The 20,451-nt window shown below is 36.1% G+C and overlaps 1 protein-coding gene across 1 annotated transcript; it reads left to right on the forward strand.

Moving 5' to 3' along the window:
• Positions 1-8,062: 8,062 nt before the first annotated feature.
• Positions 8,063-16,981, forward strand: gpr174 (G protein-coupled receptor 174). The gene is made up of 2 exons (XM_053505416.1): positions 8,063-8,430; positions 15,502-16,981. The coding sequence occupies exon 2, from the start codon at positions 15,732-15,734 to the stop codon at positions 16,737-16,739; it is 1,008 nt and encodes a 335-aa protein (XP_053361391.1). The 5' UTR covers positions 8,063-8,430; positions 15,502-15,731; the 3' UTR covers positions 16,740-16,981.
• Positions 16,982-20,451: the final 3,470 nt, after the last annotated feature.

Below are 20,451 nucleotides of genomic sequence, written 5' to 3' on the forward strand. Positions count from 1 at the left end.
CAAGGAAACAAACTACTGATGAACTTGGTTTGCTCACATACAGCAAATGTTATTTTTGAGACCTGTTTTCTTTTGCATCTATAAGGTAGACTCCCAAATCACAAAGTTGGTGACAAGCAGTAATTTAAAAAACAACATCAAACAAAACGTTACAGATAGAGTACGGTGCATGGTGATGCACAGGGCTAGGCTGAAGTTGTTGCTTTGCTGAGCTGCCACTTGGGAGGAAAAAGGAAGGTACAGATAGAAGGGTAAAAGTAACTCAAATAACTCACTTGTTAGGAGTGAGTTATGCTAAAGGGCATCTCTGAATGCACAACATACTGTATCAGTCCTTAAAGCAGAAGGACCACATCGGGTGCCACTCCTGTGCCAGCTAAGAACAGAAAACTGAGGCTACAATTCACATGGGCTTAAAAAAAGTATATATATATATATATATATATATATATATATATATATATATATATATATGTCTATTAAACAAAAACTGCCCCGTGCCACCTATCTTGTAGCATCCATAACCAATAACATAATGCATAACAGGACAGGTGAGTCTTCTAAAATACCAAAAATGATTCCCCATGTTTTGCAATGCATAGATGGGTAATTTGCTTTAAATCTCATTAACCATTGTAAATGTGCATTACTACCCAACAATAACCTAGCTAGTTGACTAACATACAGTATAGGCAGTTCTATGACAAGCTAAAGTTGTAATTTCTTAAGGTGGGTGAGGTGAGCAGCAGTGTATCCACAGTGTTGTCCGCACTGGATCTGAGGTGAACCCCATAAAAATGTTAGAGAACGAGCACACAAACACATGACATGAGGCTCTGTAGCAGCAGCGCTACCTACTGCACCCTCATGGCATGTGCAGTATTTATTTATTTTTTTTAATAAAATAAGAGTCAGTCACTAGTTTGTTATTTCTTCTCACATTTTCATTTCATTTTAATAAACAAAAAACAAAAAAACAAAAAAAAAAAAAAAAAAAATAATAATAATAATAATAATAACAACAACAATAATAACAATAATAATAATAATAATAATAATAATAATACCAGCATAGAAATATTGATTTAATTACATAGTGACATGGTTAAGTTTTGCTTTAATATCAGTGGCTACAGTTCATTGGGTTGTGCTGTTGCTTCAAAGTTTAGATCTATGCGAATCTTTAAAACTTTTCACCTAAGCTCCAGACCAACAGATAGGATTACTAGATCTGTACTTGAGATATATTTACATTTAGCAGACACCGTTATCCAAGCCCAGTGACAACAAAGAGGTTAAGCAGTGGTCAAACTCTGAATAAATCGGGAATAAGAAAAAGGACAGAGTGTTGATCTGAGATTTCAAAAAAATCAGTACATAAGTACATAATTCAGTAACTGAAGAGCACAATATAAGTCTATACCACCTGTGAGTTTCGGATAGTTTACTGGGTTACACACAAACTAGTTTACACGTGACCACTCTTTACCACAGCAGCACGAGAACCATCCTTACAGATTATATGACTTATTATGACAATATATGACATGTTTTCCTCCCCAGGCTGTAAATGTCAAACCACTTTTAAGGTGCATTATGAACAGTATACCATTAGCCACAAAGCAGACAAATGAAACAGAGAGATGTTCCTAAAAGAGGTCTTAAAGTGTCTCACAGGTTAAAAATAGATATCTTTCGCTTTCACTTCTGCATAGCTCCTGTGTGAAAAATATTGTATATCAAAGGTATAAAAAGGTATTTGTCACATTAGGAACAAAGTACATATGTATTTTATCTGATTGTGAGAAATAACTCAAAAGAGTGTGTGTGTGCATGTGTGTTGATCGTTTGTAAATAAAGAAACACTTTTAAATATAACTAACATTTTTTTGTATTTATACTGAATCCTTTTAGTACTTATTCATCTTTGTTTTTGTGTTGCCACATGAACCACAATTTTACCTCCTTTGTCCATCAACAGACAGCGCCATATCCACACCCACTAGATGAAAACTCTATTTCACTGTGTGACTCCAGATAGAGAGTATAAAAATTCATTAACCGATATTTATTGCACTTTATGGGTTTGTTCTACTTCTTAACAATTGTTTGCCAAATAAAATGTCTAATATTAATGGTACAGTACAACAAACATTTTTGACATAATTATAAAAGACGTACACTTCCAGTCAAAAGTTTGGACACACCTTCTAATCCATTGTCTTTCCTGATTTTTATTTCTTTAAACATTGTAAAGCACTGCTGAAAGAATCCAAAATATGCAATAATCATGTGTGAATAGTTGATATTGAGATGTGTCTAGTACTGTACTTATGCTCTGTAAAGCCTTCATAATGGCTCGAATCTAAGTCTAATTGGTGATTTTTGAGACTGATAACTCCAAATGAACATCTTCTCTGCAGTAGAGGTAAGTTTTGGTCTTGCCTTCCTGGAAAGGTCTTCATGTGAGACACTTTCATTATGATGCTTGATGGGTTTTGCAAATTCACTCAATAATACTATTCTTGCAAGGATTATTCCAGAACAGCTGACCTTATGACTTATTTTCTATTGTTCTAGTATGTACAAACCCAATTCCAAAAAGGTTTGGATACTGTACAAATTGTGCATAAAAACAGAATGCAATGATGTGGAAGTCAAACTTTAATATTTTATTCAGATTACAACATAGTATATATTTGACATATCAAATGTTTAAATTGAGAAAATCTATAATTTTTAGGGAAAAATAAGTTGATTTTAAATTTATTATTATTAATGATTTTAAACACATCTCAAAAAAGTTGGAACAAGGCCATGTTTATCACTGTGTGGAATCCCCTCTTCTTTTTATAACAGTCTGCAAACGTCTGGGCTGAGGAGACAAGTTGCTTCTTCTTTGTCTTTCGGCTGTTCCCTTTCAGGGGTCGCCACAGCGAATCATCTGCCTCCATCTAACCCTATCCTCTGCATCCTCTTCTCTCACACCAACTAACTTCATGTCCTCTCTTACTGCATCCATAAATCTCCTCTTTGGTCTTCCTCTAGACCTCCTGCCTGGCAGTTCCAACCTCAGCATCCTTCTACCGATATATTCACAATCTCTCCTCTGAACATGCCCAAACCACCTCAATCTGGCCTCTCTGACTTTATCTCCAAAACATCTAACATGGGTTGTCCCTCTGATAAACTCATTCTTAATCCTATCCATCCTTGTCACTCCCAAAGAGAACCTCAACATCTTCAGCTCTGCTACCTCCAACTCTTCCTGCTGTCTTTTCTTCAGTGCCACTGTCTCACCAGCATCGCTGGTCTCACCACTGTCCTGTACACCTTTCCTTTCATTCTCGCTGATACTCTTTTATCGCACAACACACCTGACACTTTTCTCCACCCATTCCAACCTGCCTGTACCCGCCTCTTCACCTCCTTTCCACACTCTCCGTTGCTCTGGACCGTTGACCCCAAGTACTTAAAATTCTGCACCTTCTTTACCTCTGCTCCCTGTAGCCTCACCGATCCTCCTGAGTCCCTCTCATTTACACACATGTATTCCGTCTTGCTGCGGCTAACCTTCATTCCTCTGCTTTCCAGAGCATACCTCCACCTCTCCAAATTTTCCTCCACCTGTTCCCTGCTCTCGCTACAGAGCACAATGTCATCTGCAAACATCATAGTCCATGGGGACTCCTGTCTTACCTCATCTGTCATCCTGTCCATCACCAGAGCAAACAAAAAGGGGCTTAGAGCTGATCCTTGATGCAGACCCACCTCCACCTTAAACTCTTCTGTCACACCTACAGCACATCTTACCACTGTCTTACAGCTCTCATACATGTCCTGCACCACTCTAACATACTTCTCTGCCACTCCAGACTTCCTCATACAATACCACAGCTCCTCTCTTGGCACCCTGTCATACGCTTTCTCTAAATCTAAAAAGACACAATGCAACTCCCTGTTACCTTCTCTGTACTTCTCCGCCAGCATCCTCAAAGCAAATACTGCATCTGATGTACTCTTTCTAGGCATAAAACCATATTGCTGCTCACAAATGTTCACCTCTGCCCTTAACCTAGCTTCCACTACTCTTTCCCACAGCTTCATTGTCTGGCTCATTAGCTTTATACCTCTATAATTGCCACAGCTTTGCACATCTCCCTTGTTCTTAAAAATTGGCACTAATACACTTCTCCTCCATTCCTCTGGAATCCTCTCACTTTCCAAGATCTTGTTAAACAAACTTGTCAAAAACTCTACTGCCACCTCTCCTAAGCACTTCCATACCTCCACAGGTATGTCATCAGGACCAACAGCCTTTCCACTCTTCATCCTCTTCAACGCCCTTCTCACCTCACTTCTACCAATATTTGCTACTTCCTGTTCCACAACAGTCACCTCTTCTACTCTTTGTTCTCTTTCGTTTTCCTCATTCATCAACTCCTTAAAATACTCCTTCCATCTTCCCATCACCCTCCTGGCATCTGTCAGTACATTTCCATTTCTATCTTTAATCACTCTAACCTGCTGCACATCCTTCCCATCTCTATCTCTCTGCCTTGCCAACCTGTACAGATCCCCCTCTCCCTCCTTACTGTCTAGCCTAGCATACAAGTCCTCATATGCTCTTTGTTTGGCCTTTGCCACCTCTACCTTCACCTTACTCTGCATCTCCCTGTACTCCTGTCTACTCTCTACAGTCCTCTCAGTGTCCCACTTCTTCTTAGCTAGCCTCTTTCCCTGTATACACTCCTGGACTTCCTCATTCCACCACCAAGTCTCCTTGTCCACTTTCCCCTTACCTGATGATACACCAAGTACCCTCCTACCTGTCTCCCTGATCACATTGGCTGTAGTTGTCCAGTCAACTGAAAGCACCTCCTGACCACCCATAGCCTGTCTCAACTCCTCCCTGAAGACTACACAACATTCTTCCTTTCTCAGCTTCCACCACTTTGTCCTCTGCTCTGCCTTTGTCCTCTTCGCCTTCCTCACCACCAGGGTTATTTTACACACAACCATTCTGTGTTGTCTGGCTACACTCTCCCCTACCAACACTTTGCAGTCACTAATCTCTTTCAGGTTACAACGTCGACAGAAGATGTAGTCGACCTGAGTGCTTCTGCCTCCACTCTTTGAGGAGACAAGTTGCTCAAGTTTAGGAATAGAAATGTTGTCCCATTCTTGTCTAATACAGGTTTCTGGTTCCGGCCTTGACCCTTATGCACAGAGATTGTTCCAGATTCTCTGAATCTTTAAATTATATTTTGCACAGTAGATGATGATAACTTAAAACTTTTCTCTGAGAAACTCCTTTCTGATACTTTGCCAATATTTTTTTGCCACAGCATTGGGGGAATTGGTAATCCTCTGCCCATCTTGACTTCTGAGAGACACTGCCACTCTGAGAGGCTCTTTTTTTATACCCAATTATGTTGCCAATTGAACTAATAAGTTGCAAATTGGTCCTCCAGCTGATTCTTATATGTACATTTAACTTTTCCTGCCTCTTACATTTAGGCATTTGGCGACTTCATCCAGAGCGACTTACATTTTTTTATACATCTAAGCAGTTGAGGGTTAAGGGCCTTGCTCAAGGGCCCAACAGTGGCAACTTGGTGGTTGTGGGGTTTGAACCTGGGATCTTCCAAACCGTAGTCCAACGCCTTAACCACTGAGCTACCCCATCTTGTGGCTGAAAGAAGAATTCTAAAAACAGCCCTTACTTGTTCTGAGTGTTGGTTGGTTGATGTTTGAATGTTTACACTGCACCATTCAGCATTCATTCAATACACTTACCCTTACACTGATACTTTCATGATAATTAGTCATACATTTACATCTTCAGGATTTGCTTTTTTTGCTTCTTATTGCTACCTGTCCCAACTTTTTTGGAATGTGTAGCTCCCATGAAATCCAAAGTAAGCCAATATTTGGCATGACATTTCAAAATGTCTGACTTTCAATATTTGATATGTTATCTGTATTCTATTCTGAATAAAATATTAAAATTTGAAACTTCCACTTCATTGAATTCTGTTTTTATTTACAATTTGTACAGTGTCCCAACTTTTTTGGAATCGGGGTTGTAGAATAAATAACTAAACAAAAAAACACTGAGAAAGAGAAGAAAGAGCTGACTCTTGTAAATGTTGTAGGAACAGTTGTATGCTGAAGAAATATGTCCAAGCACAACAAGCACAACAACCATGAAGGCCTGTGAAGACATGATTTGACAAAAATAACTAAAAACTCTAGTGGCCTGATCTCAACCACTTCTGAACCCCTATGGAATAAAATGGAAAGCACACTGTGTTATGTGCATGTTTACACATAACATCTCCTTGTAAAATTTTTTTATTTGGTAAAATAGTTACATTTCATATTAATAATATTACTGAATAGCAGAATGAAAATAAGGTAAAAAAAAAAAAAAAATCACAATTGCCTTCACATTAAAAGTAACAGTGTAAAATATAAGTGTTTAGATGCAGTGTCCATGGTAATGGAGACACACGCGAAAAAGTTTAGTTGCATTTGAGCCAGGAAAATATGAGCCTTTTCCCATCAGTGGAACATAATTCACTTTTTTGGAAACTAGGGTAATGAAGTGCATAACATGTATGTTGTAAAGGCCTACAGTGGCATCTTGTGGCTGAAATAAAGAAGAATTCTAAAAACAGCCCTTACTTGTTCTGAGTGTTGGTTGGCTGATGTTTGAATGTTTACACTCAGCATTCATTCAAATCAATACACTTACCCTTACACTGATACTTTCATAATAATTAGTCATACATTTACATCTTCAGGATCTGCTTTTTTCTAGACAGGATTATGAGAATAATTGTGTACAAAATAAAACACTTTGGGCCATGCCGTCATAAAAAATAAATCAGTGACTGGATGCTGGAATGTGGCAGGAAACAAAGTTACATATACCAACATGAACTTTTTTTTTTTTTATGACAATGAATCCTAAAGTGTTTTATTTCTGTTATCCCATAATAAATATGCCAACAATTACATTTTTGATTAATAAAAAAAAATTACATACTTTTTATTTTAGCAGGCTATATACAGAGGGCGATCAAGTCAAACCAGGGATTACGATAAAATTTCAAATAAATGAAGGCATAAAACCATTTACATTTACAGAAGACAAGCACAGTAAGGTGATTTTGCAAACATTGTAAAAAAGGAGATACATCTGTAAATGAGCGCACTGCTGTCGTTCCCATGAACCTTTAGAGGGTGGAATGCCTGATCCTTAAAAAAAAAAGAAAAAAAAAGATAATTCGTCACCAACTTGAGGGAAGAGATGCATATGTCCATTGGAATTGTACACACATCATTCACAAACGCCACATATTACTCGCCAAAACCCGACTAGAAGTTATTGCCACATCCCCCGTACAGTCCTGACTTTGCTCCAAGCCATTTTTACATGTTTGGACCATTAAAGGAGATCCCATGAGATGTGGAGAAGGCAGACCAATCAGGCTCATACTGAGAAATCTTTTAGCCTTGATGGTACCAAAGCACTAGTGAAATGCTGGGATAAGCGCAATAGTGTAGCAAGGGATAATAGAACGTAAAGTAGTTTTTTGCTCTCATAACTGAATTCTGTTATTTTGCACAATCATAAGTCTTGGTTTGACTTGAACACCCCTCATAATTAAAAGTGTGGAATGTCTGTAAAAAAGCACCAGACTAACAAGTTAGTCTATTTTCTTTTGTGAATAAGTTGTCACTATTAAAACAATAAAGTATTACATATAAAATTCATGTACTAAATACTTTTAGTAAAATTTGCTCCATCAGCCAACAGAAGGTTTCACTTATGGTTATTTATGGTTCCTTATTTCCTGTGTCTCCTTCTTCATTTAAGTATTCTGGTTTCATAATTTAAATGACTTTAAACATAGCACCAGACTAATTCTTCTGATCCGTGAATCTTTACTAGAGCTTATTATTTTACTAAGTAAAAAAAACAAACATTTAAAGCATCCTCCAAACAGGGAAGAAATGCGTATCAAAAAATAGCAGAAGTTTGAGCAAGCGTCATGTATCTCAGTGAACGCCCCCACACTGGGGCAGGAAACTCTATCAGAAGTGATAAACGAATGAGTGTGAGGCAACAAACAACACTAGAAACCACAGAGTTAAGGATGAATAGAAGTAAAGACAATCGTAAGTTAAAAGATTAATTATATTATTGGGAAGAAAATATCGAAAACAAAAAACAGAAACGCAAAGATCAATTGAAAGAGGAAGTGTAAGTGAGAAAGAAAAAAAATCTAAAGGGCCGGGCTGCCTCAGTCATCTTTCATTTACAGTTTTGGTTGGAGATCACATGAATGGATGTCACCTTGCACTGCGTTTTCCCCTTCGACTGTTCATGTGAAACACATCTGCTACACTAGCGACAAGGTAAGACAAGAAGTTTTTTAAAACTGTTTAACTTTATTGTTATAACAGTAGAACGAATGTGTTTGTTTGAGGACTTAGGAGGGAAGCCATGACCTTTTTTGAGGTTTTGCTCCAAAGAAACTTAAGAATCCTAAACATTTCAGTAGTGCCCAGCAGTTTGGGTACTAAGGGGATGGGGGAAGCAGTGAGTGGGAAGATAGGGATGGTATCTGAAACAGTTCAAGAAACAGACAAGATATGGTTACACTGTCCACCCCACTGGGAATGAAAGCTTAGGCAACATTCTGGTCCTTCTTTCTTTCTTTTTTTAAGGGTAGAACACTTTATTGGATGGATTTATAATAATTTACTTACCAAAACATTTGACAACTGACTACTAGATTTTTAAAAAATGCCATTATGTTTTCTTTAGGCCTCAAATGACTTTATAGAACATCAAAAATCCTATGAAATAGTAAACATGTCTCATGTATTTTACCCTGAAATTATTTTGCCTCCTGCTTGTTTGAGAGATGATGTAGTCATTACAATAAGAAGTCCTAAAAGAATCGGACTGTTAAAGCTTATCACACAGTGATGGAAAGTGAAACTGGTTACCCACATTTGTAGTCAAAAAATGAAAAGAAATGATCATATCATGTTCCATGGCAAAAAGTGGTACTGCTCAGAAAATCACAAACGGAAAGAAAGGTGATTCATTTGGTAAGTCCATGTGTCAGACTCCCACAACAAAATGACACAGTTAACAAGGGATTTCCCATTTCTTGTTCAGATTAATTAGACCTCACACTCTTTTGCCAAAGGGGTGTGTGTGTGAATTCACCAATGAATATAGTACTTCACCATTCTGATATGTAGGGGAGAGAGCGCTTTGCTTCTCAGAATCAAATGGTCGACTTGAGTTTTTGGGTCAGGGGGGAAAAGCCAAAGTGAAGGATTCATTTTTGGCAGTTTTCAGCAATTCTTCATTCTCCATGGCGTCTGTTTAAAACATCCTTTATGGTTCATCTTTCTCCCATATCTGCTCGGCTGTGTGAATTCCCCAGAGCATCCGTCATCAGTGAGAGACCTTCCATCCCTCAGGACACTAAAGAGCTCATCTCTGTTGCCTAAACTAAACAACACCTCTGGATTAAAGGGCGGAAAGGGTAGATGATGTATTCCATATGCAACAAGAAATAAAATGCCTTGTTTTTGCTGTTAGAAAGAACATTTTTTACAATAAAATGCTGGTCAGGTAGTGAGTCAAGAGGTGACAGTACTCACTTAATCTTCTTGAGTAGCTAGTCAACAAACTGATTATTTTCCACTTTTAAATTCTACACTATTCTAACAAAATTTACTTAGGTATTTTACTATGTATTTTGTTGGAATTGTTGTCTTTGTTGTCCACAATGTCTTACTCTCCTTGCAAATTTGTAACAGAAATTTTGTGCAAATGTATTGTTATGGTTAGCGATATGGATGTGGTTAGGCCTTCGTACAACTTCTTAGACCTTAATTGATTCAAAATGAAACAAATTCTAACAATACGTCTTGGTTGGTTTCATTCATACTAATCTTTGATAAGATCAAGTTTTTTTTATTATTATTCTACCATTAAAGCAATTTCAATGCATTAAAAGTAAAAACAAAAAACAGAAACACTCTTAAAAGATTATGCATTCCATTCAAAGTGAAATATGGTTTATTTGGGTATTTTACTGATAATCAATTAATAAGCAATGCAACTTAAAATGCAAATTAGAATGATTGTCTGTTTTTTTACCTAAAGTAATTTAAATGAATAGAAGTGTAATAATTGAAAGGAAATAACACTTAGTAAGGAAGTGAAATGAAATGCATTTCACCACTACTTCACACGAAAGTGCATGTGTTTTGATAGCTAAAGAGCTATTAAATGATTATCAAGAGCCTTAAAATGCACACCAGTATTTTCAAGAAGAGTTAACAGTTGATTTTTATTTGTCTATTCTTAGTTCAAAAGAAATGAGCAATTTCAAACTTTTAAAAATATCTTATTGTATTGGCTTTATTTACCCTCCAATTCATATAAAGTATATAAAATATACATATAATATGCCTCAATATAGCATTTCTACTGATAAAAAATGAATGTTATTTATTAACTTTAACATGCCACATGACCATTTGTCCATGCTCTGTACAAAAACCTTACTCAACATTATGAGCTGTAATTTTCTAACCTATTTTCTTTGGCTGTGGAGATCCTTGGACAAATTGTTGCATGAAAACCTACAAAGCTTTAGACAAAAATCACAGAGTTAAAATCTATTTCCTGTAAACATAAAAAAGAATAAAACTACAGTAATAACTTTCGTTTTACAGCCCATCTTCTCCTCCTGCCATCACTAGATGCATGTGCTATTGTTAGCATTTGTTAGTGATCTGTTTATGCACTTATATAGTAGTAAAACAAATGTGCATTACACTGAATGAAGTAGTACTGCATCTACTCCAGATCATTTTGCAAATCAGCTCAAACTGAAGACCACAGCAGCCCTGCAGTTATGTTCTGCATAATCATTTATGACAGCAAACAAAACAGTCTAAAAATATTGTGTTTTTTAAAAATTGTTGTTATTTTGAACATGAAACAATTAAACCACCACTTAAAAAGTACAGGTGTATAAAGTAATGTGATTCTAGAGTAATCTAAGCACACTAAGCACCCCATCCCCCCACCCAGGATTACTTGTACTGTAAAAATTGTCATTTACTGTACATGTCCCTTTTTATCCTTAGTAAGACATTAAGTAGCAGCCCTTTGATCCTGTTCTCTGTCTGTGTGCAGATGTTCTCCCTGTATCTGCCTGGGTTTCTTTTAGGTTCCACAGCTTCCCCTCACCTCAGAAAGCATACTGGTGGGTTAGTTGGTGATGTTTGATTATTCCTGGGTGTAAATGAATTTTTGTGTCAGAGTTTCCAGGGTGTATTTTTGCCACAAACCCACTGACCCTGACCTGACCTGCAAGGCAGCAGAATACACCTAGGATGGAACAGCAGACTATGGCAAGGCACTATGCACTCGCTTATTCAGAGTTGAACACTTAGCATAGCCAATACCTGCTTGATAAGGTAAGTAGGAGGAATCCTACTTGCAGAGATCATGTAAAACTCGAAACAGGCAAATGCCTAAAATCAATCTTAAATCAGAATCTCTTGAGCTGTGAGGTGGCAACACTATGCAATAATATGCTTTATGCACTATGCAATGATATCATATATAACATAAAAAAATATATAACCGGTGCCACTGCCAGACTGGAATACTATAAAATACCATGCAAATAAATGCTATTTGGATTAGATTTGCATAAACAATTGCTTACTGCCAACCGAAAATAAAAAAAGGAACTAATTCCTCCTAGAGATAGTGAGTAGTATTCTTGAACAAAAAGTTCATTCTCTGTGTGGGCTTTTTTTCTTATTTTTGCTTTCAATGTGTACACCTAATAAGGAGGTACGGTACGGCAAATAAGGAGGTACGGCAAAGAGAGGAAAAGAACAAGAGAACTTTATATATATATATAAATTTATTTTTTACCCAACATGCTGGAGTTAAATGCATGTTGCAGAAGACACATTTGTGCCACATGTAAAAGTGACAATAACCACAAAGAGGAGCCTAGACATAGTGCCTAGACACAGTGCCTAGATATAGTGTCTAGATATAGTGCCTAGAAACAACAGGCTACAGCCAAAAGAATGTAACATGTGATGCAAGAGAAAAATCTTAATTTTACCAGGCATAACCCTAAAGAGTTCATTCTGTCATCAGATATTACCACTGTTAGCATTTAAATAAGCAAATATGAAAGAGCCTTAATTGGATAATTACTGCAGTGATTAATATGTTTCAGCTGGCAACAATTTTTACAACCCTAACTATGCAGTGAGTAGCTTCTCATTGCTTAAACAACCATGTATTCATGAGAAAATACTTGTTAGTTGGTATAAGGAAAGTTTATGAAATGATGCACCGTCATGCACAGTGCCCACTGTAAAAGCCTCTGAAGGCAATATTACTGTATGATCTGGGGTTGCATCAGTCGGTCTGAAGCAACCCCAGCCGCTCTGGATGGATGTTGTGATGTTGCGTAAGGTTGTCGAAACAATGCCATTGCAAATGTTGGCTGTAATCATATCTAAAGGTGGTTCAACAAAATATTACAGAGTGTCTTCTTGGGGCTCCAGGCACAAACATTGAATGAGTGGCAATGTCCAAACTTTTGACTGAAACTGTATTAGATAAAAGAGCAGGCATTTCATGCAAAAAAAAAAAAAACGTTTTGAAGGCTGTCAGGTTTCTGTCTGGAAAAATAAAAATATCACAAAGTCTTCTGGAGAACTATAGCTTACTTAAAACTTGTCCTGGAGGCTAATTGTTTTCGTTTTCTTTTTACTGATCATTATAATATCTACAGCATATACTGTACATGTGTAAAAAGGCCTAAGAACTTTTGCATCTAAGCGTAAGAAGTATACATATTGGCATTGTGAAGGGTTTCTGTAGGTCACCAAGGAAAAAAACTAAGCGCTTTTTTTTTTTTGTCTTTAAATGTTGCTTTGCTTAAATTTTTCCTGGAGCAACAAATATATGTTTATGAGTAAACCTACATGACAGTGAGCAAAATAAAGAAAAATTAAACCAGGCAAATCACCATTTATAATAAACTTCTACCATTGTGACCATGACCATGATAATATACCACTTTTATTTCTCCACTTCTGATTTTTCAGACTTCAAGCTTCTCCAGGTAAAAGCATTTTTATAATTTACTATAACATATGTAAATCATTGTTTACTAGCAGCACTGTTATCCTAAATCTAACATAAATGAGCAATGCTGTCAAATTGTACAATCAAAATTTGCATTAAATAATATAAACTCAACAGCTTTGTATAAGTTTCAGTGTCTAAACATGGTCCCCAGAATTCGGTAACAGTTTACAAAAAATCACATGAGCTGATGCATCTGGAGAGATTTGGAACCATCCTGTTTGTAGTTTTAAGCCCCAATCTTCTTAAGGGATTATCTCCTTAAAGGGATAGTTTGATTGTTTTAAGTTCAAGTTCAAGTCTGTTTTAAATCAAAATTGAGATGCATATAAGTACATCACCATAGGTCTTGGTCATGAATTTTCCTGCTCGGCTTACCAACTTTTAAGTTTATCACCCTGAATTCAACTTAATTCTCAGAAATTGTTGTTTATAGTTCCATTCTGCAATATAGCTAATTTCAGGGAAAGAAAATGAGTAAAGATTTAACTAAATATGCCGTAACTTTGAAAGATACCAAGTGAAATGAGCTCAGTGGGACTGCAGATGCTTCATATCAGTCTCTCCTAAAAATTCGAATGCATTTTGATTACTTATATTGTAATCGCATTCAGTGTGACTAACTTCATGGTCTGTGTACCGAACTGAAACCTTTATAATGACCAAGACCTGTGGTGATTTACTTATATCTGGGTCAATCTTGATTTAAGACATACTTTAACTATCCCTTTAATGCTATATTTTGGTTAATTTAGAGTAAAGTAAGATGTGAGCATACCAGTAAATAATACAACTTCATAACTCTTTATAATACAATTAATTTTTAATGTTGCCGCCAAAAATCCTCTGGTAAGAAACAACGTGTGTAAGCAATATATTGCTATTATTTCTATCTTCTCTGATGAAATACAATACATTTTTACATTTTCCTCATTCATAACATGTGTAAACATTATATAGCTGATATATGCTGTAGGCTGCTAAAAGGTTCAAACCTTGCATTGCAATTACAATATTCATTTCATAAACATTTCCTTCCCTTATTGGACTGGACTGGACTTTTAGAAAAACATCACAACATAATTGGTGGTAAAATATTCACACAAAGATCACTCTCTCCCAGAGTATTAGGTAGATTTTTTTCTTAAAAGTTTAAGAAAATTTTAAATTGTTAGTGCCATGATACTTAAAGGAACAATTATTTTATTTTATCATCTAATTTGGGTTAGTTTGTTCATGCAAACAATGATTGTTGTGTTATTGGTTCAGTGTGGTTGTTGTAAATACTGAATAAGCAAATTCACCCAGACAACTCACCTAATGTAGGCTAAAACAATGTGTGCTGTTTCAAACTAACTGAATACACAATTTTTTCCACATCATTCCACTAACTTTTTCAGCACACTACACTATGTAAAATCCGGTAATGCAACCACAACCACCAAACATATTTTTAAGCACGTGCAGAGCATGCGGGTGCAAAAAAAACAATGGTTCAGGCAGCTGCAAATACGGAAAGTCCCATTATGCTGAGGTGTGAAGTGTAGGAGGTGGAGTGTGTTTGTTTTCTGATTCTGAGCCTACAAGCTGACATATAGTAAGATTCGTTATGAGAAAACCATTTAGCTGGAAATCAGATGTAGCTCAAAAGAATACAGCTTAATGATTTCTTACTGTTAAGAGAGGACATGTACGTGCAATAGTTGTAAATTAACTATAATGGTTATGATTGGTTAATCATTTACATGATTGACTTTAATGAAAAAAAAAGGGCATAATATTCTACTATTTGAAATTTGAAAGAAAAAAAAATCTAAATGTGTTTTTTTGTCTGCAGCTTGATATATAAAAGTAAACGTGACTGTTTTCTCAAAAATGTGGAATGAGTATTGAATTCAGAACCACCAACTGTGCAGTTCAGCACTAACTGAGATGTAAATTCTTATTTTATAAAGGCTTCTGTGTCTTGCCTGGACTGGCGTGTGCTGTTATTAGAAATTGAGTAAATATGAGAATGTCTGTAATGTGTAAGAATATAAGCTAAGTATCTGTTTTGCTCTTCCCCCCTTGTGAAATATTAAAAGAAGATGCAAATAATGGCTCAGCCATTCATATCAGTACCTCAGTCCTGCTTCACATCCATATACCAGTGTGTTATTTTACCATCACTCATGCAAAGTGAGCATATGTGGTTGACCATACAAGAATTTGGTTTCTTTCCAACCAGTCAAACTGTTACTAATCTGTCACCGTATGTTGTCTTTTAGGACTGGATACACTACCGTGAGACCATGGACTGCTAGGACATCAACACGACTGCGTTTTTCCTGTTGTTCCTGGGTGACAACCTAATGAAACACCACACCTTTTTCTGCACCGAGTTTGGATAATATATTCAGGATGACCAGTATCTGAGGACCTCAGCATAAATGAACAAGGATTGTTGTCTCTCAATGCTTTAGAGCAGACCTTTCAGATCTGGACCAATGACAAGAAAATGAATAACAGCACAGAATGTGAAAATACAACAATACCTAACGATATTAAAGAATACCAGCGTTACACCTATGCAATCATCTACACAGTAATCCTGGTTCCAGGATTGATCAGTAATGTTTTGGCACTTTGGGTTTTCCATGCATATGTGAGGGAAACAAAAAAAGCTGTGATCTTCATGATCAACCTGGCAATTGCTGATCTGCTCCAAGTACTTTCATTACCTTTACGAATATACTACTATCTGAACCAATCCTGGCCCTTTGGCCATGCTCTCTGCATGTTTTGCTTCTACCTAAAATATGTCAACATGTATGCCAGCATTTACTTTCTTACATGCATAAGCATAAGGCGCTGCTTGCTTATAATCTATCCTCTGCGTTACACAGCAACAAAACGGAGACGAGACCGCACATGGTGCGCAATAGGTTGGTTCATCGTTTGTATCGGATGTCTGCCCTTTCCTTTACTGAGAAAAAACAATGAAAAGGTAGATTACATCTGCTTCTCAGAGCTACCTATGGTGTCTCTATCCTTGATAAATGGAGTGACTCTTGTCACACTGGCAGAACTCATTGGTTTTCTGTTACCTCTAGCAGTCATCCTCACTTGCACATGGTTAACTGCTGCAAGTCTGAGTGAAACTAGCTGTGTCCTTCAAGATGCTGGAGAAAAGCGCAAAGCTCTGAAGATGGTGGTAAGCTGTGCAGGTGTCTTTCTGGTCTGTTTTATGCCTTATCATGTCACCTTTCCTTTGGACTTTTTAGCTAAATCAAATAAGCATATGAGCTGTGCGTTCAGGACTTCCATCCTACGCTCCCATCCTATAACCTTGTCTTTGGCCAGCTTTAACTCCTGCCTGGACCCAGTGATGTACTATTTCACCACTGATGAATTTAAGCGGCGTCTCTCAAGGCCAGAGTTGGTTGAAAGCTTTCATTTGCACCGCAGGTTGTCCTGCTCAACTGAGGTGAAAGCATTGCAGGCTGAACAAGAAGAAGAAATATGAAAATAGTGATTCATTAACGATAGTAAGACCTTACTGATGTCATTAACACTGAGGGAAGCATCAGACTATGAATGCAGAAAATGAAAATAAATCCAAAAGCCAATTTTAGACCAAGTTTACTACAATAGTCTTTAAAGAAAGACATACAAATATACATAACCTGCACAATAATGTGGGTTCAGTAATGTAATATTAAAAACGGTTAATGCTGTTTAACTATTTATGAATGCATATCATGGTCTTGGCCTTATAAATGGGTGTGTGAGCTATATATTATTGTTTAAAACAGTTTGATTCATGTGTATTTAGAGAATCACATGATGACAAAATCATTGTTAAAAGTATGTAATGTGTCAAGGAAAGGCTAACCATCCTTTTTGTAAATATAGGAAAATAATTATGTACTAATAAAAAACTGTGACTATTAAATTCAGCAAAAAGTTAATACAAATACACAAATGCTATTCTTTTAACAAGACAAAGCAAGTACTGTATTAAACTGAACTAAAATAACAGCATAGAGAGTAATGCTGATCTGTAACAAAACTAATGAAATTGCTACCTCAATACACACTTTCTTCTGCTGGCTGCTTATGTTTAATGCTTAATGTCACCCACTGCTAGGAATTGTAGTTCACATGCTCAGATAAAGTGAATGTTTATTTCAAAATGGCCCCTTGCCTAGAAGGTATAAAAATGAAAAGGTCAAACTGAGTTAAGGTTCAGAACTGAGACACCTTTACAACAAAATAATAGGATTAAAATATCAAAGGAAATAGAAAAGAAAAGCAAGAAAGAAATATCCTTAGGCAAATTGAAACACTGCAAAAAAAAAAGATGCAACATTTTGACTACATTAATATTCAGCATGTGTTTTCCTGCAGCCAATACAGCATGCAGAAGGCAGTTATAGAGCTTTTTTTGTTGTTGTTGTTCCTACTTAGTACTAAAAGGAGTATAAATACTGAATAATTAACAATTAAGGCAATTTGCTGCACAAATACAATAGAGTTATTGTTTTTTATATTTAATAGTTCAAAGGCTCCTTTAGTAGTTGAGTAATTTCAAAAAAGTGTTTAATATTTATTAAAAGTATAGTTTTCTCAGAGTGTGTTACACATTGATTCTTTACTATAACTCTCTGGTACAAATCTCACAGGAAACACATGGTTTGTACTATGTTCCACAACATTTTCTACAACTCAAACTTGAAAAATAACAAAACTGCTAAATAAACAACATGCTGAATAATAGGATTTTTTTTTTTTTTTTTACCAAGGACTGGCACACGTTTTAAAAAGTTTTTTAATTCTGTAGCTAGTGGGCAAGTAAAACAGAAGCCAAAGCCTTTGCCAGAGAAAAAAAAATATTGGTTTCAGTGCAGCCATTTTTTTTCTTTCTGTTTTTCTTCTGTTTTTACTGAGAGAGGCCTTGGCTGGGGGTAAAGAGCCTAGCTCAGGTGTGCCTATTTTGCAATGCACACATCTGATATCATCTCATTACTTGCTTAGAGCCTTAACCACTAAGCATTAGTGTATTAAGTACATGCTCAACAACAGTTTCAATGGCATTATGTATTAAACACAAGCAAGATGTTTAGCTCATAGGTTATAGATGCAAGCTTCACAAACCAGCCTACATATACGTTCATTTGAATATGAAACTTCACACAATTTGTTTTCTAGCCAAGGCTTGCACCCTAAGCAACAAGCCACAAAGATTTTGAATTTTTTTCCTCAGATTCAGATGGCAAAATTTACATTGGAGGTCACCAACACAACAATGTCCCATAGACTTAATGCTATAGGAATTAGATTAATTTAGAGATACCTTGGAGGTGCCTCAACTGCCAACTGCATTAAATTCATAATAGAGAGAAAATAATATAAAAATAATTTGACATCACAAAAAAACTGCATTTGCAAAATAAAGTGATCTACTGTATTATGGTATTCCTTATTCTTAAAAAAAATCCATTGGTTGAATCAGAGTTCGGAGTTCTGTGTTGGCTTTATAGTTTTAGTCCAAATTGCAAATTCTACATAAACCACAGTGGTTTTTTATTTTATACTTTTTATACTTCACAGTGATTTCTATTTTTTATTACTTTATATTATAGTTATATATTATAGCAATATTATAATAATAGCTGCAGCAACCTCAAGCCCCTTTTTTGGCACTGCCAATGCCTTTAGGATCTAACATCCACCAATCATAAAACAATATGTTAGCCAACCATCAGCAGAAATGCAGGGTCTATATGGAAAGTAACCAGCCATTTAACAAGAATGTTTTTTATGACATTAATGTAATCTGCCAGCCAAAGAAAATAATGTGAAATGATTAGTGGGATGCTAGATGCCATTAGATGAGCATGTGTACTGTGTGGCTGCTGCATTTAAAATGACTGAGCGAATAGAGCAATGAATCTGCATCAAATTTTGCATTAAGCTTGAACATTCCTCCTTCAATTATTTGGATGATTCAGAATGCTTTCAGGGATGAGGCCTATTCCCAGGTGACACAGAAGGCTTTCAGAGATAATGTCTATTCCCAGGGGCACAGCCCCCCTACAGCTCAGATATGGCACCCTGTGACTTCTGGCTTTTCATTAAGGTGTCCCAAAAATGACATTAGGTTTATGGTGACAGTTTTTAAAGGCCATTAGTTTTTTAGTTACTAAGGTTTGGATTATAATTTATGTGACCTGACAAACAGAACAATAACTGTAAGAACATAAACCTAAGTGTGTCTCCATTAATGGATATACTGTTTTTTTTTTTTTTTTAGATTTTTACCACGGTTTAAAAAAAAATAAAATCTACATCTTGCCTATACTTTTAGACCCCATATTGAAAACCATTAATTGATGATTTGCAAAACACAACAGAAATCAATCGCATGATTTTTTGGATACTTTTAAAATTGGATGAATCAACTGAAATTCATTATTTTTTTTCCAACCAAGCATGGATTCGATGAAATAAAACATTGCATTTCGCCAAAGTTAGGGTTGGATTAGAAGCACATATTTGAGTTTCTCCAACTCCAAAAACAATATAATGTTATCAGAAATTTAGGTCTGTTATGCAGTTATCAATTACAAAGGGTAGCTTAAGTGACAGCTTGAACTGTTTACAAAAAAGCCTAGAGAAATACACTGCATGGTCAAATGTTGCACACTAATATTTCATTGGGCCCCTTTAGCTTTGATTACAGCATGGTTGCACTGTGGCATTGTTTCGACACCCTTATGCAATGTCATTTCTTTTCGTCCAAAGTTGCATTCGTTTCTGGCCAAAATCTTGTATTGATGACGAGAGAGTTAAACCACTCTACACAGGTCAGGACATTGTGTCGGCCAAAATGATTCCTCTTGCTCCCAGAATTACCCTTTCACAATTTAAGACTGATGATTTTTGGTATTGTTGTCCTGGATTATGTTTGCACAATTAGGGATGGAAAAATCTGTTCCTGGTCATTCAGTACATTTAGGTAGTCAGCTGATTACCTAATAACAAAGTTAAAGGTAAAGCCTATAACAAAGTTTGCATAAAGTATCCTGTATTTCATAATGATACAATTTCTTTATATACAAACATTATAATTTTAATGTCTATTCTATTATCATATATTCTATTTTTACAAATGGGCCATTTTAAGACCTATACAGATTTTTTTTTTATCAACTAATCACAGTCCTTGAATTGCT

Source organism: Clarias gariepinus, chromosome 10 (assembly GCF_024256425.1).
Source record: "Clarias gariepinus isolate MV-2021 ecotype Netherlands chromosome 10, CGAR_prim_01v2, whole genome shotgun sequence".
Classification (NCBI taxonomy): Eukaryota; Metazoa; Chordata; class Actinopteri; order Siluriformes; family Clariidae; genus Clarias; species Clarias gariepinus.

What these genes read in the sequence shown, in the direction of transcription:
- gpr174 (XM_053505416.1), top strand. Translation starts at nt 15,732, where the DNA reads ATGAATAACAGCACAGAATGTGAAAATACAACAATACCTAACGATATT.